This window comes from Talpa occidentalis, unplaced genomic scaffold, assembly GCF_014898055.3.
Source record: "Talpa occidentalis isolate TD23 unplaced genomic scaffold, MPIMG_talOcc4v2.1 talOcc4.7, whole genome shotgun sequence".
NCBI lineage: Eukaryota > Metazoa > Chordata > Mammalia > Eulipotyphla > Talpidae > Talpa > Talpa occidentalis.
The window spans coordinates 114,753,201-114,771,151 of NW_023605083.1; the positions used below are offsets into that span (position 1 = coordinate 114,753,201).

Below are 17,951 nucleotides of genomic sequence, written 5' to 3' on the forward strand. Positions count from 1 at the left end.
AATATCTACAGCATATCCTACCTTTCTTTTCTCTCTAGCAGCACTGATCCTGCTGCCCATGAATTTTTTTTTTTTTTAAGCTAGGGCTACACTATAAGATCTGTCATTAAAATTTAAATTTTTATGTACATTTATTTTTTCTACTTTTTTTGTGCATTTGTGAAATATGGTGCATATTTACTACAGATGTCAAGAAATGCTTTAGAGTGTGGGTTTTCTGTGGGTGTGAGGAAGAAAGGACAATGAGCTATTATTGCCTGCCTAGAGGAGTGACTAAAAAGACCAGATACAACATGAGTCCTGTGGTACTTAACTGCTCAGAGGACCGAGTTAGAGGGACCTGAGTTCTGGCCCAAAAGCCAGCTAGCTATTGGCAGTTAGAACACAGTTAATCATTAATGAGTTGCTGGTTGAGCAGGTCATTTAATCTCCTTCATTTGGAGTTTATAAAAGTTAATATTGTGAAGATTAAATGAAACAAAGGGTGTAAATGCACTGGTGACTTGTAGTTTATGTTCAACAATGTCAGCTGGAATTGTTGTTTTATTACACTTTCCTATTAGTATTGGTTTAATTGGGCTGGAACCAATTGCATGATAAAAACCATTTTTGAGGGCCTCCCCGGTGGCGCAGCGGTTGAGCGCCGGGTTGCGAAGCTGCCCACAGCCTCTGCAGCGCCAGTTCGATCCCCGGCTGCTCCCCGGCCACCGGAGGAGGGTCCCACATGGCGCGCAGACCTCTCCTGCTGCCCGCTGCTCCCCTCAGCAGTGTACTTCGGTCCTTCTGCCTGCTCTGCTCCCCGCTCTGGCTCTGGTGAATCTCTACCCTCCCGCACTTCTGACTGTACCCAGTGCTTGTATAAATAAATAAATAAAAATAAATCTTTAAAAAAAAAAAAAAAACCATTTTTGAGAATCAGAATACTATAGCTGTAGTTACTTGGGATAAGTCATTTGAAGAAGGTTTAGAATTCAACGTTTTCTAAATTAAAATTTTAAAAATTAATTATTTAAGATAAGAATTTATAGAATGGACTTTTGGGGGTAGAACTGATTGTATCTTTGTATTTATAGTAATCTTTATTTTAAAATATTGAATAAATGGATTAGTATAAAGTAATGTAGGGAAGATTCCTGCTTTCTTTATCTGAATAATGAAACTTAGATTCTTCTATTTGAACTAACCAATCAATTTCATATTACTACCCAGAATATAGGAATTCAGTTTAGGTTTATTAACCCATACCATCATTTTTTATAGTAATCTCATTTTAATTTTTTTCCTTCTGGTAAAAGAAAGCAGTGCATTATTTTGGTTTGCTTACATAAAGACCAAACTGTATTTCTGCAAGACTGTTCTTTAAATGTTGGTAAATTTTAAATTAAAAAGTATGTAAATCTCAAAGTTTTGGATGTACTTTCACATACTTTTTCCATGTTATTCTGTGTTCATTTTTCTTTGCCTGATACATTCGTTGTTTAGAATATTCTTAATTGAGGATCATTCTAAATTAAAATTTGAAAAATTAATTATTTAAGATAAGAATTAATTTATAGAATGTACTGGTTGGGGAGGTAGAGCTGATTGCATCTTCTTATTTATAATTATCTTTTATAGTGTTTATTTGATAGAATTGTCTTCATTCATGCAACTAGAGTTCAGCTTTTTGTTTATTTGAAATAACTGTTTCATGACTTAACATATTTCTTAATTTTTGTACATGCATGCCAAATAAAATTTCACAACAAAAGCATGCTTTTTAAAAATAAATATTCAAAGTTGTTTAAATATTTTTAGTGCCTGTCCTTTTAATATGCCACATGCACATGTTATTTAAAGTTTAGAAACTTCCAAAGCCATTTTATGCTGCAATTTTAAAAATTCAAAGAATATTCCCAAGGAAGAATCAACATTTTCTTGTCTACTGTTAATATTTATATTCCTTTAAGTTGTTAATATATCCACTCTGTTTTTTAGACTTCATTTTTTCCTTCATATCATGCTACTATCTAGCAAAGGCTTTTCAGTTTTCTGATTAAATTGTTGTATTTTATATGCTAAATACCAGATTTAGCTTTCTTGAAAGTGAACTATAGGGCGCAAGGGATTAAAAACCCAACCTATGAAGCTATCAGCAGCCACTGCAGCAGGAGTTCAATCCCCAACCAGGGAGCAACCCACATGGCGCAGCAGAATCTCTCCTGCTGCTCCCCTCAGCAGTGTATTTCAGTCAATCTGTCTATTCTGCTCCCCGCTCTGTCTCTGGTGAACCTCTCACCCTCCATACCTCTGGCCTGTGCCCCAGTTCTTATATGCTTAATAAATCTTTTTTTTTAAAAAAGTGAACTGTAGATTATCAAGATTCAAATAGTACTTTAGAATTTTTTGATAATTTGTATAAATGATATTCTTGAAGTTCTCACTTCCACGTTGAACTATCATAGGTTTTCTTATCTGAATCAAAGGGTTTTGATTTTTCATTTGCTTTAAATTTGATTTTTCATTTGCTTTAAATTATTGTAGATGATTACATTAAGCAATGATACCATTAAATTAGCAAGCAAAATATTTTAACCTTCTTTTCAATAAATCTACAGACACAAGAAATAAACATCTTTGTATTAAATTATTTAATTAAATCGGAAGCTATGCTAAATCCTTTGTAAAGTAAAAAAAGACTATAAGAGTGTGGTTTCTTCAAAAGTGTTTTGTAATTTCCCTTGTTGATTTCCATTTAATGAATGCATTTCCAAATGCCAATTATATTTGACCAGTGGTTTTCTTAATCTCCTCCCCAATGTCTACATTCTAATTTGTATTATTAGTGATAAAATTATGTAATAAGATGTAAAAATTTTTTTGCTAATGCTAAGCAAGATGTTGACTACTTTTATGGAAACAGAAACCTTAAATGTGAGCATTTGCATATTCCTTTGCCATTAAATTTTTTTATGGAACTATGTACGAGTAGTCTGATAAATACGGACGTTTCACCAAAATGTTTCCCTTGTTAAAAACATTGTTTTTATTCTAGGTATTAGTCTTAAAATGTGTATTTTTTTTCTTTCTTCAAAATAGATGATTCATAATTATATGGAACACTTAGAAAGAACAAAACTTCATCAGCTCTCAGGGAGTGATCAACTTGAGTCCACAGCTCATAGTAGAATTAGGTAAGCTTTGTTATACATTTTTTGCCTTGAGGAAAATTGAAATAAATAATGTTTCTGTTTTTCTCTGTTCTCTAATCCTGAAGAATAGTCATGCAGATTCAAAAAGCTGTCTACTGTGGTTGGAATACAATAGGAGAGAATAGTATGGAAAAATAGAAACAGCCTTCACTATTAAAGGTGAATTGTGAGCTGGGCCGATCAAGCAGCATTGAGGTGTTTTGATTGTCTTCTAATACTTATTGGTGATTACATTACATTTTTCTGATTTCTGGAATGCTGAAAATTTTTTAATTCTCTTGTATAATTGGTTTAAAGTCCTTCTTGTTACAGAGAGACATGTTTGAAAGGGTTAGCTAGACATCTGTTTGATGTAGGAGTGCGAATAAATTATGTAGATCTCCAAGCATGGTAGCCAATCAGCTAAGCCTGGACTCTTAGAAGAGAGGAAAATAGTTAATAGGCTGGCAGTGGCTCTGGATTGCTGCATAAATGCTAGGAGCAGCAGCTCTATGGTTAGGAGGTGGGGAGAGTGGGATGATGTCATCGATTCGGAGCTGCTGCAGGATGGAGTGGAAAGCTGCTGCTGATGGCATTGTTTTTGTGGCAGCAGCTGAATGACAGATCCTCACTACAAAGATATCCCTTTGGCCCCCGTGTAGGCCTCCTGGTTCGGGTGTTTCACCATGCCAGCACAGCGCCATGAGTCCTGGATGCATGCTGCTGTTTGTGTTTGGCTTTGTTGGCGGGGCGGTGGTCATTAATTCTGCTATCTTAGTGTCTCTCTCTGTTTTGCTGCTTGTGCACTTTTCTATTTCTACCGGTGTGCCAGCTCTGACGCAGAACCTACCAAGGATACTCAGGTACTCTAGTCTCTCTTAGAAGCCCCTGTTTAGTTTTTTTTTCTCAAAATTTTTAGCTTCATGGATCTGCTTTGTAACCATTTCTGTTGCAGATTGAAACAATAGAAAATGGCCTGAAGCTAGGATTCTCTGTTCTCATTTGTAGTAATTTATAGGCTGTCACTTAGGAATATGGTTTTCTGTTTGGAAAGCACTGACCTAAGAAAAAGGATTTTCATATTGTACTTATACACAAGTACAAGGTCAGTGTGGTCTTTTTTAAACAGTATGTTCAAATAGTAAAGGGGAGAGCAAGAGCTAGCATGGATCCAAGTTGATACAACCTTAGCGTTTAGCATTTGAGCATTTCATGGCAAATATCTTATATGCTGGGACTTGCTGTAAATAGATATAGGCCATAGATTTTTTGTTGTTGTTGTTCCAGTTATCTTTTGATTGATGGAGCCATCATATTTGCAATTTTTGTTAGTAGCTCGTGGGAATTTACAATTTAAATATTTTCCTTCTAAAACAACATGTATATTAAAATGAAAGAATTTAAGCCTTTTAAAGAATTTAAGCCCTTCCCCCCCCCCATTATTTATACATCAAAGTTGTGAAAGCTTTACAAAGCCTATTCACCATTGTATTGTCAGATGTTGTCCTTTCTTTGTAGACTTGGGTGACAAACCTTCATGCCTGCTATGGAGGTAGTAATTAATTTCTAGCTTTTCTTCTGTTCATTCTATTTGCACCCTGTAAGAACTATCTTCTACATTTTAGAGGTTTACCATTTTGGTTTCTTTTGTTTTCTAACTCGTTAAACTAAAAACTATCTGATTTGATTCACATTCTGCTTTGTGAATGGCTTTAAATGAGATTCATGGTGAATAGCTTATATTATTTAAATGTTTACTGAAAATACTCAAATCCTAATTGTGGATTTGGATGAATTAAGATGAGTTAAAGTAGTAAATTCCCTCAAAGTGTTCTTTTTTTATTAACCATGACTCATTTTACATCAAACATTCATGTAAGCTCCAGAAATTAAATTTCATCTATGGGCTAAAACTAGATACTGAGTACTTATTTTGCTACCTGATTTTGTAAAAATTGGGGGAGCAACCATATTACATGTGTATATTTTAGTACATAAAAGATTTGTGTATGTATATATGTACATATAGGCATTTAGAAAAAGAAAAGCACATTAATTCAAGAATACCTATAACATTAAAATAAGACTAATTTTAAAGAGCTACCTTAGGTGTCAAGGAGGCAGTACTGTGCAGTGCCATGCAGCACTGTGTAGAGGCTCAGAGGCCTTGGAGCTGAACTGCCTGGGTACAAATGCTCTGCCACGTGAGCTGGAGAACCTTCGGCAATTTGTATAATCTCTGTCTGAGTTTCCTCTTCTGAGGCTCTTATTACTACATTGGGTGGTTTTAAAAGTAAAATTAGATTATTATTTTGTATTTAATCTGTTGAAAGATATATAGTAATTCAAACATGAAGTTTTTATATTCACTTCTATATATCTCATTTTTAGCAGAACTATTTTAGCTCCAGCTATTTTACTAATAATTTATGATTAAGTTCAAAAAGTTCCTTGACACAAAGTTTGCTATTGATATGTCTGAATATGAAGTTTTCAATATTAAGATTAAATTATCAACTAAATAGTTCCAAAGACCTTGGAGTTCATCAGGTCCAACTTTGAATCACTTTGGGCATCAGTTTTCCAAATCCGTACACTGGGAAAATAATACCCACTTCCTTACAAGAATTGAAAGAAATAATGTAAATAAATCATCCATCTCATTGTGCTGCCACACGGTGGATGTTGAACAAATGTACTCTGTCTTACGACTGTGTGTGTGTGAGTGTGTGTGTGTGTGTGTGTGTGTGTGTGTAAGTACAGTAGATTTTGTTAATGAGTGATTGTTTTAGATGTGAGGCTAGCAAAAATGTTTCAGAAGTATTTGTCAAATTCCTTCTTGTTAAGGTGTAACATTTAAATAAATAAAAATGAATATATGGAACTAAGGTAATTTAAAAGAGAATGTAACAAAATTCCGATAATTTATGGTAGTTTTGTTTCTAGACAGTAAGAGCATATTGAAACATTTGGAATATATATCTGCCTCTTGATATTTTTCCACATGTAGTCCATTTCTTGGTTTCTTCTGCCTGGGAGTTTTACTGAACCACTTAATACAGAGTACCCAACATGCACACAGATGTAGTACAGGACTAATGATCACTGTCAAGATTTCTTTTTGAAATTAGAATTCTGGTTGTCTTGCATAATTACATGACCTCTGTCTCCCTAACTCTTATCAATAAAATCAGTAATTTATCAATATAATGTGGAGAGATGTATCTGATAATATTTTTTCAGAGTTGGAACGATGTAGCCCATCATTGACCCTAATGCAGATACTAATCAGTCTCTCAAAAAGAATTCCCTCCCTGTAGAAGAGTTTCTGAATGGTTAATAAAAACAGTATGTTACATTTATTATTTATCCCATTAAATGCAGGTTAATTCAAATAAAAAACAGTATAAGGAGATGTGACTTCTACTTGTGTTTTTGGATTGTAGATTTAATTAACAGGAATAGGAATGTAAAAGTTGGATCTACTTCACTCTTCCCCTCCGTAGTTTTGTACTTTTTCAGTATTTGCTTTGTGTGAAAATGAGTGCGTTGTTGTGTTACAATGCTTTTTTTTTTTTAAAGATTTGTTTATTTATACATACAAGAACTGGGGTACAGGCCAGAGTTGTGGGGGGTGAGAGGATTCACTAGAGAACAGAGTAGGGATCAGATCAGGCAAATTGACTAAAATACACTGCTGAGGAGTCAGGAGAGGTCTGCTGCTGTTGGTTGCTCCCTGGCTGGCCTGTGGGTGAGCTTCATAGGTTGCATCTTAACCTCTTGTGCCACCAAGGAGGCCCCTGTATTACAGTGATTCTAATGACTGGTCTATATTTCGATTTCTGTTAGCAGTGTGATGGATTTGCAAGAAGTCGGTGTTATCTTACTGCTGTTTCTGTATTTTGAGTTAGAGAAACTCTGATTAGATTTTTTTGTCACTTCTTTGCTTGTCGTTAAATTTTTTTTTTTTTAAGTCATCAAGTAGCTCTTTGACCTTCAGTTTTCAGTTCCCCAAAATATATTCCCACCAAGTTGGAGGATTAACAAGATTGTATTTTATAGACTAGGACATTAAAACAAAATCCATACTCCAATCATTGTCACCATTATTTGATGCAAGAAAAGGCATTTTTCAAATTAAAGAAGTGGGAAAGATGGAGAAAAAGATTTGTCATTCTCAGGAAAAGATGCTTATATGTTATGTGGAAGTCTGTGTGTGTGTGTGTGTGTGTGTGCACGCGCATAACGTGTTATATTATTCAATAAGGATATGTAATAAATGATGCCTTTTTTTGCCATATACTTATGAAAACCTGGTTGTAGTTGGGAATAACTGGTATTAACAGAATAGTTGACTAGTTCAATTTTTGTTATTTGGTGGTTTGGCAGTTTGTAGTTAAAAGCTTAGCTTTAGTGTTAAAATTTAGCCTTTTATGGTGCTGCCTGCTTGCATTTGAATTTTCCTCCCAATTAAGTAGAAAAGGTACTCTAAGTGTGAAGAAGTGACAAATAATTAATTCTAACTGATAAAAGTCCCATTGTTTCCATTAAGTGCGTCTTCTGACGGTTTTACTCATCTTTTCAGATGATTTGGAAAGGAAAAGCAGAACACCCTTTGTGTGGAGGGCATGTTTCAAAAATAGGTTAAGTTTCTTGTATAAAAATGAACTTGTAGAACAAAATTTATTTGGCTAAACTGAATACTTTCCCACATTTATAACCTTCATGTTTTTATTACATTCTATTAGTGGAAGGATAAGTTCCAGGGCACCCCAAACCTTCTGTCTCTCTTTGTCACTTTCCATTCTTTTGAATTAATGACCCAGGATGACCTGTTAGTAGGCTTGTTTCCATCCTCTAAAAGCCCTTTCTTTGACTTGGGATCTTGTGTGCATCAATAAAGGATGTGTTTTTGTTGAAATTCTATTTTCATTAAGATTACTAACTCTTATTCATTAAAATTTCCCATAAAGCACTGGGAATTCTATAGTCTTTTAAAGAATTTTTTGGCCTCGTTTGAAAAAATTGACAATAGTTTTCTCCTGTGTACTGTTTGAAGGAGCTTATTATTGATTCTATAGGAAATAGAGCTTTCAAAATTGTTTTTCCCTCATAGCTAACTGAACATGAGTTAAAATTTAGCTGCTCTTCTTACTATGTAATCAGATCACATACTGCTTCCTGGGCTAGGAACTCCTCAGTAACTTGTGAGCTATCCTAAATTGACTCTTGACTACTTTTCTTAGAGCTAATTTAAACTTCAGAGACTATTTTCTCTTTGAGAAGTCCACTTGTTCAGATATCTGATCGATGACTGTAAAGCAGTGACAGTTTAGGTTTATTGTTTATGGTCATGAAAAATTAAAAATGAATGAATTTTTACTTTTTCCCTTTCCTTTCCAAATAGAAAAGAACGCCCTATTTCATTAGGGATTTTTCCATTACCTGGTGGAGATGGATTGCTTACACCTGACACTCAGAAAGGTGGAGAGACCCCTGGATCAGAGCAATGGAAGTTTCAGGAATTAAGTCAACCACGTTCTCATACCAGCCTGAAGGTAAGCTTTATTCTGCCAAAAATCTTCAATTTACATTTTATAAACTTTCTTATCCAAATTGAAGTAACAACCAAAATGAACTAGTTTGCATACATTGTGCTTTGTAAAACTTCTTTTTAATTGGAAATGAACTATCTCTTCCCAAAGAGTTTTAGTTTTTGGCTATTGTTTTTCAAGTTAGGAAAACTTGTCAAGCATCATCACATCTTGATTAGCATACCAATAATAGTAATATTTAAAATTTCTATTTGACAGACTACATTATATAAATTTATGGTAGGACAACTAGTGAATTTATTCTTACAGACTGAAAAATCACTGCCACCTGAAATTCTCCTTGGTTCATACTGCTGGAAACTTCACAACTACTAGGGTTTCACTTAAAAAAAAAAAGAAACAAAAAAACCCAAAAAAAAACCGGTTCATTTTTCAAAACATTTCATAAGGCAGTATCCCAAAGTGCATTGTGATTAACTAAAAAGTCATGGTGTTAATTCTTCACAGGCGATATTCTTGACCAATAATTTGTCATCAAATAAGTTATAAATAATACATAAATACAATATGTAAACAATATACTCTTGAGTGGAAAAATATACTAATAACTTTTTAAAAATATTTAAAGTTATATCTCAAACTGGAATATTTATAATGGAACTTTGTTACATAACAAAATCTAGTCTATCATAAAACAAATAAGCCACCTAAAATGAATACAGTGACTTACATCTTTTCTCCTTTTTCTTCCTCTCTTTTTCTCCAAATATTTATGTTTTAAGTACATAAGATAGTTTGTGTGATACACCTAAAATTCTAAGTCATTTATTTACTTACATTGCCTGTTTCTTTCCATTAAGAACATAAAATCCATGTGCTTACTGCTAGATCCCCACCACTTAGAAAAGTCCGGAGTACGGGCCTCCCCGGTGGCGCAGCGGTTGAGCGCTGGGTTGCGAAGCTGCCCGCAGCCTCTGCAACGCCGGTTCGATCCCCGGCTGCTCCCCGGCCACTGGAGGAGGGTCCCACATGGCACGCAGACCTCTCCTGCCTCCCGCTGCTCCCCTCAGCAGTGTACTTCGGTCCTTCTGCCTGCTCTGCTCCCTGCTCTGGCTCTGGTGAATTCTCTCACCCTCCCGCACTTCTGACTATACCCAGTGCTTGTATAAATAAATAAATAAATCTTTAAAAAAAAAAAAAAAAAAGTAAAAAAAGTCCGGAGTATGTAGTGGCCTCTCAGAACATGCTTGTTGAATGAATTACTTGTTTTACATGTTAGAAAGACTCTGGAGATAATAAAAATGGTCTGTTTCTCAGTTCTAGAAGGTAGAGGCATTTAGACTCTTTCCATTGGTCTTTGAAATGTGCTAAAAACAGCAAGCAATCAATAAAACTTTTAATAAAACAATCAAACTTTTCTCCCATTGCTAAGTATTTTAACAGTGTAAGGCCGACCTTACCTTTCCCCTTATCTTTCTCTTGTTGCTCAATTTGATATAAGCGAATCATGCACATGTATCTGGTATTAGTCCACTGCGATGCTACCAGGAAACACTCTCATTCTTTACTCCTACAGCTACTCTGGCTTTTGAAAACATTCCTGTAGGATTAATATATCTTCAGAAACACCCGTCCCTCAGTCGCCTACATGCTATGTTCCTTTTCCCAAACAAAATTAAGTAGGAGGGATATTTTTAGTACATCAGAAATGTATGCCATATGGTAAATATATTTTAGCTGCTGTCCCAAAAAGGCACCTTAAGGGAAGATTATTATAATTCTCTAGTTATTTAACCCAGTGACATGCTGTGACAGAACTTTACTGACAAGTTATTAACTGATTAACAGATTATTTATATGGCGTTTCATCTAGGAGTTTTTAATGTCCTCTAGAGATACAATACCACAGAGGGTTTCTAAAATAAAATCCTGTCTTTTCTCTGGACATGGGGTTACTAAATGAGATTAAGATTCAACAATAAAGGAATTCCAAGAATGGAGTGGTATATTTCAAAATGGGAAAAGTCCAGTTTATAAAGTATATCTAATAATTAGGGCATGTTTTATTATTGACCTAAGTGAGCCCTTATTATTAACTGGAGATGTCTTTCTCTAACTTTTCTTTTATAACATTTTATTTTATATAATTCTTACATCATTTTTCATTTTTGCACAATGTATGCATTTTCATTTTGGTTATATTCCCCATACAATTGCACTCCCCTCTTATTTTGACCTAGTCCTTCCTCTCCCTGCCCCTCCCTGCCCCCTGTCTTTCTCTAACTTATAAGAGACTGGTTGTTGTTGAGGGTCTCAGGTTTTCTTGTGGACTGTATTGTGCAAGTCTTGGTATCCATGTGTGACAGAAACTGAACTAGACAATGTCTAGTCTACAAGTTTCATTTCTCTGAGAATTGGGGATGACCTAGCTATACTTAGAGGTTTGTCTTCATTATGAAACAGTTGAAGGTGAGAATTATAATCAATATTAATTTTACTAGCACAACTTTTTTTTTTTTTAAGATTTATTTATTTATGCAAGAACCGGGTACAGGCCAGATGTGTGGGAGGGTGAAAGGATTCACCAGAGACAGAGCAGGGAACAGAACAGGCAGACTGACAAAATACACTGCTGAGGGGAGCAGCAGACATGACAGGAGAGGTCTGCCACGGCATGTGGGTTTCTTCCTGGCGGGCTGGGATTGAACCCTGCCCTGCAGAGGCTGCGGACAGCTTCACAGTGCTTCATAGAGCGGCGCTCAACTGCCTGCGCCACCAGGGAGGCCCAAAAGAATAACTTTTTTTTTTTTTTATGTTTGTAAATATTTTTAATTGTATTTTTTAAAATAAATTTTATTTTTATATTCCCCATACAATTGCAACCCCCTTATTTTGACCCCAGTCCCTCTCCTCACCCCCCATAGAGTGTCTCTGGTTCATAGTTTTTTGTTGATTTTGATTTTCACTTTCTTATAGTTATTCATATTCCTGGTACCTTATTTAAGTTTTCTAGATTCCTGCTATGAGTGAGACCATCCGGTATTTTTCTTTTTCTTTCTGGCTTATTTCGCTGAGCATGATCCCTTCCAGCTCCATCCATGTTGCTGCAAATTGCATGTGTTTTTTGAATGCTGAGTAATATTCCATGGTGTATATGTACCACATCTTCTTGATCCAGTCATCTGTTTTTGGGCATTTGGGCTGTTTCCAAAACTTAGCTATTGTAAACAGTGCTGCTATAAACATAGGGGTGCAGGTGTTCTTTGGAATTGATGTTTCTGTATCCTTTGGGTAAATACCTAAGAGTGGAATTGCTGGATCATATGGAAGCTCTATGTTTAGTAGGTCCAGAAATCTCCACACAGCTCTCCATAGTGGTTGGACCAGTTTGCACTCCCACCAACAGTGCAGGAGAGTTCCTTTTTCTCTACATCCTCGCCAACATTTGTTGTTGCTAGTTTTTTTAATGTAGCACAACTTTTTTGTGAGAAAACCACATGTAGGCTTATAACCAAGCAAGCAGAATGGTAAAAAAAACTGGCAGAAGAGTGACAGCACAGGAGATTTGCTAGTGGTTATAGTTATGGACCTTCTTTGTTGCTATGTTGCACACTTCTCACTGTGAGAGAGTTACAATCAATAAGATTATATCTTCAGGTATTGGAAAAATCTTCCAGGAATGGTACACCTAGAAAAATGTGCAAGTTGTCCTTAAAAAGAAGTCTTTGTACATATTATTCCCTTTTCATATTCTTGTGGGGAATATCAATAGACAAGTAAACAATTGAAATAATAGAATTGCAAATATTGTTATATACTATTAAAAGAAAACAAGGTAAGGGATTAGGGCATATTCAGTAGGAAGAAGAGCTTATTTTATGATGGTAAAGGAAGTCCTCATAGAGGAGACGACTTGTACCCTGACACAAGGGATGTGCAGGTGCATGAGAACGTTTGGAGGATTGAGTGTTTCAGGATAATCAAGTAGCATCTGTAAAGGCCCTGAATGGGAACAAACTTTGGCATGTTTGAGAAGTAGTTGTTTTCTGTTCCTCCCACTGCTCTGAGGCTTTCAGTTCTACCTGCTGCACTGACGTGTCTTTTTCTCTGGGTCACCAAAAACATCCATCTTTCTAAATCTATTGCTTAATTCTCAGTCTTTACCCTATCTTGTAGCAGCATTTGACACATTGGAGTCCTTTCTACTACTTGAAATACTTCACTTTGTTCCCAGGTCACCTCTTCTCCCTCTACTGCTTCCCCTATGGGGCCCATCCCTTTCCCTCTCCACATCACTAATTTTCTTCACTGCTCCTTTCCTTTGCTGGTCCTGAACCTTTAAATGTTGGAGTTCCCCAGCGATTTGCATACAGCCCACCTCTACTTAATCTGAGAAGCTCAAGTTCCATGTCTGCAAATGCCATCCACACAGCAATATTCACAAATTTTTTTTTTATTATTTTTTTTTTAAAGATTTATTTATTTATACAAGCACTGGGTACAGTCAAGCGCGGGAGGGTGAGAGAATTCACCAGAGCCAGAGCAGGGAGCAGAGCAGGCAGAAGGACCGAGGTACCCTGCTGAGGGGAGCAGCGGGCGGCAGGAGAGGTCTGCGCGCCATGTGGGACCCTCCTCCAGTGGCCGGGGAGCAACCGGGGATTGAACCGGCGCTGCAGAGGCTGCAGGCAGCTTCGCAACCCAGCGCTCAACCGCTGCGCCACCAGAGAGGTCCCATATTCACAAATTTGAATATCCAACCGTGACCCCTTCCTTGAACTCTAGACCTCTGCATTCAATTGCTTTTCTTTATAATTTTCCCACAAATATATTTGTATCCTGAAAAACCATCTTTCAGGGCCAATCTCTAAATGCCAGAGTTTACAAGAAGTCTCAGCCATTGATGTTCTTCAAGTTTAGGGATCTGTTCAAGGCCAAAAGCAGAAGAGGTCTTTTTATTGTATCATTAGCAGAGATTGTTAGGGATCTTCTAGTGAAATTGGTAAAAAGCAACTTCTGTAGTTAAATGATCAAGTTGTTTTGTTCAAAATGTATTATAAAAATGCTAAGGCTGGAAATGAACAAAAATGTTAAGATTGTTTATCCAACTGAATTCTATTTATGAACAAGCTACAAATAAAGAAGAAATTTGAGAAAAAAAGGCCAAGACCCAACAGTCCTGAAGAACAGTAAGAATAAGGACTTGGGGCCTTCCCTGGTGGTGCAGCGGTTGAGCACTGGGCTGCGAAGCTGCCCACAGCCTCTGCAGCACCGGTTCGATCCCCAGCCACCTGGCGAGGGTCCCACATGGCGCGCAGACCTCTCCTGCCGCCCACTGCTCCCCTCAGCAGTGTATTTCGTCAGTCTGCCAGTTTCTGTTCCCCGCTCTGGCTCTGGTGAATTCTCTCACCCTCCTGCACTTCTGACTGTACCCAGTACTTGTATAAATAAATAAATAAATCTTTAAAAAAAAAAGAATAAGAACTTGCCCTATTAGATATCAAGACTTACAATAAAGCTATAATTATTGCATTATTGCCTTTCCTCTTTGCTTTCATACACTTCAGTCCTGAAGTGATTACTTAGGACAGACTAAGGCAAGCATACAGAGGGTGGGTGGGATGGGACTGAGGTGGTAGGTGTCACAACCCAAACAAGGACTGTGTCCATGTGGGGGTTATAGAGTCAGGAGACCAACAAGGTAAAGAGCATTTCCTGCAGAGATGCAGCCTGACTTGGGGTGTGTCAGATCCTCAACAGAATGATAAGGACATCTCTAAGGAAAGGTGCTAGGCATAGGGTGTCAGAACCTGAGTAGGTGAAGCAGGCAGTATCCGCTTGGGGTAGGGGAACAGTCTTTTTTTTGTTCCATAATCCAATCCAGGATTCTACATTAAGTTGTATTTCCCTGGTCTCTTATAACCTATGATAATTCCTCAGTCTTCCTTGTCTTTTATGCCCTTGAGATTTGAAGAGTACTGGTTAATTATTCTGTAGAAAGTCAGCAGTTTGGGCTTCTGTGATGATTCCCCTTAATTATGTGGCGGGCAGAAGATGTATACACAGATAAGGGCCTTGGAGTGGGGGTTTGGGGGGGGGGTTTGTAATGCCGGAGAGGAGAAGACATGAGAGACTATGCCCTAGAAATCAAGGGACAATACAGCTCAGAATGGAAAGAGTTGCTCACAGAGTGAGCTGCTATAGAGAGGTCTAGTAGAATGAGCACTGAATTTATAAATTTGTAGCTGTAGGTTTGGGGAGTTTGAGTTGCCAGGTCATTAATTGGAATGAATGTGAATCATGAAAGGAGGAAATAGAAAGTGTAGATTACTCAGAAAAAGGTGGTTGTAGTGGGAGGAGAGAAATAGGATAACTTGAGTTAGCAGGGTAGAGGGAAAAGTATTTAAAGAATGGGAGAGACTGGGTTGTTTTCAGGTATGAAAGAATGCAATAGAATGAGAAACTAGAAGCAGGAGGAATAATGAGAGATAATTGGTATATCAGAATCATGGAAGATGGGCAGGTGGAAAGGGATCACTTACTAATTGCAATTAAAATCTTTGTTGATGAGACACCTTAGTTTTTCCTAGTTCATTACACACAATGCCTTACATAATTTTGCATTTGTATTCATGATTCACAGATGTAGGATTGCTGGGTCAAAGCATGTGTTTAAGATTTTGGCAGACATTGCCAAAATGCCTGCCAAAGCTATTTGAACTCTCCTTAGCAATGTCATAGATGTTTCCTATTGTTATACATGTTTAGAGTTCAGATATCACTCTGTTATGCCTATCCATGGAAAGAGAATGAACTCTTTAAGTATCATTTAAAGCGAAGTTTTCGGGCCTCCCTGGTGGCGCAGTGGTTGAGCGCTGGGTTGCAAAGCTGCCCGCAGCCTCTGCAGCACCGGTTCAATCCCCGGCTGCTCCCCGGCCACCAGAGGAGGGTCCCACATGGTGCGCAGACCTCTCCTGCCGCCCACTGCTCCCCTCAGCAGTGTACCTAGGTCCTTCTGCCTGCTCTGCTCCCCGCTCTGGCTCTGGTGAATTCTCTCACCCTCCTGCGCTTCTGACTATACCCAGTGCTTGTATGTATCAATCAATAAAAATCTTTAAAAAAAAAAAAAAAGCGAAATTTTCATGTTGTTTTCTAGACCTTGATTGGTACCAACTTGGCAATAGTTTCACTGATTGCATCCAATTATGTGCATCGCAGTATGTATGTATAAACTCCTATAAATACCTGTGTATAACTCCATGAGAGTATTCTTTTTTCCTCTGCAGATATTCTGGGTTGTTGAGTGTTAGTAGAGCGTGCCTTTTAGAACTGAGAAAAAAACTATTTTAACTAAAAAGCAATTGGATTGGTACCTACTTGGACAAATGTTAGAGTTCTTTTAAACAATAAGCCTTGAAATATTTTAGTACAACTGCTGTGAGAAACTCTTGTTAGCCGAGTTTGGTATGTAAAGCCAGTGGTCAATGTGTGCTGCATTCTTCAGGAGATGTGTTTAGCATACAGATCAGGAGATGTCTAAACAGAGCCAGCATTCTTGTACTAAAGAATTTTCCATCCTCCTCCATCTGTGGTTAAGTTCTTAAATTGTTCCTATTTCTTTAGTTTTCCTAAACTTGTATCTCTATAGCACTTGAACCTTTTCCTGTATCTTTTGTGATTAAAGATTCGTATTATAAAATGCCCGTGTAATTTTAAAATTTTAAAACTCCCATTTTTTCACTTTTTATTTTGCAGTATTTTAGACTTAAAGAGAAGTTGCAGAAATAGTGCTTAGTTTCCCTTATACCCATTACCCACCCAGCTTCACCAATGTTAACTAAATGTAGTGCAATTATCAAAACTAGAAATTAACATTGGTACAATACTGTTAACTAAATTACAGACTTGTGTTTGGATTTTGCCATTTTTTTCCACTGCTCTCCTTTTTCTTTTCCAGGATCCAATCCAGGATTCTACATTGTATTGAGTTATATTTCCCTGGTCTCTTAGAATCTATGACAGTTCCTTAGTCTTCCTTGTCTTTTATGACCTTTAGATTTGAAGAATACTGGTTAATTATTTTGTAGAATGTCAGTTTGGGCTTCTTTGATGATTCTCCTTTATTATATTTTTGGCAAGAATATTGAAGTAACGTGGTGATGTTAACCTTGATCAATCACTTGGCTCAACTGGTGTGTGTTGGCTTTTTCCCTTTATAATTAATATCTTGGTGGTATATTTTGAGACTGTGCAAATATCTGTTTCTCCTCAGACTTTTATCCATTGATTTTAGCATCAAACAGTAGATCTTGCCTACAACAATTAGTCAAGTTGCTGTGGAAAAACTATAAAGGAGGACTGTATTTTTTTCTGGGGGCTTTCTCCCTCCATCTTCCTCTGCTTGTTTAAATGCATGGATATTTGTTTTATTCTTTTTATTTTATTTTATTTATACATACAAGACCAGGAATGTAGGCCAGAGGTGCAGGGGGTAAGAGGATTCACTGGAGACAGAGTAGGGAGCAGAACAGGCAGATCTACTGAAATACACTGCTGAGGGGAGCAATGGGTGAGACACGAGAGGTCTGCTGCGCCATGTGGGTTGCTCCCTGACCAGGAATTGAATACATGCTGCAGTGGCTGCTGATAGCTTCTTAGTGCTGAGGCTTAACCCCTTGTGCCACCAGGGATGTCTCTCCTATGCTTTTTTTGAGTACTTACTCTTTCATTACTGCCACCATAAAGTGGTCCAGGCCTCAAAAGGCCCTGGTTGATTTTTTGGAGAATGATATTTAGGAGCCAAGATCTAGGCACTAAATGTGCTTATTTCTTGGGATGTGATTACTTTAAAGCCCTTCCTTTCTTTGACTCTTACGTGTGTTTTTCCATTAACGCATATAGTACCACCTGTGGGGTTTTCTGTTAGTGCTTATAAGAGGCTAAAATAAAAATAGAATTTTAAGAAAAATGTATTATGTGTTGTAACATTTTGTGTTTTGTAACATAGGAGACTTTCTTCTGAAGTCTCACTTCTATTTATAAACATTTTCCTCACATATATCATCTTTTGATAGCTTTTAGAGTTATCCATTGCTGACTGTTGGGGTTTGAAGGGAAAAGGTGTAAATATTCACTCTTTTTAATCTTTTGTACTTTCTCCCTATTCATTAACTGACAAAATTGTAAGATACATACTTTTTCCCCCTCTAAGCTCTTGTTTAGAGAAGGG

At 37.0% G+C, this 17,951-nt stretch overlaps 1 protein-coding gene across 4 annotated transcripts in view; it reads left to right on the forward strand.

Annotated features, from left to right (window-relative positions):
- Positions 1 to 3,078: 3,078 nt before the first annotated feature.
- SPAG9 (sperm associated antigen 9) overlaps positions 3,079 to 17,951 on the forward strand; it is a 59,049-nt gene continuing 44,176 nt past the window's right edge. For 2 of the 4 annotated variants that reach the window (XM_037494637.2, XM_054689484.1), the window contains exons 1-2: positions 3,079 to 3,173; positions 8,578 to 8,728. In XM_037494637.2, the coding sequence (XP_037350534.1) occupies positions 3,079 to 3,173; positions 8,578 to 8,728 (246 nt within the window). Of the gene's footprint in view, positions 3,174 to 3,734; positions 4,034 to 8,577; positions 8,729 to 17,951 lie in introns of those variants that run through there. The other 2 variants (XM_054689483.1, XM_037494633.2) reach the window with 2 other exon arrangements.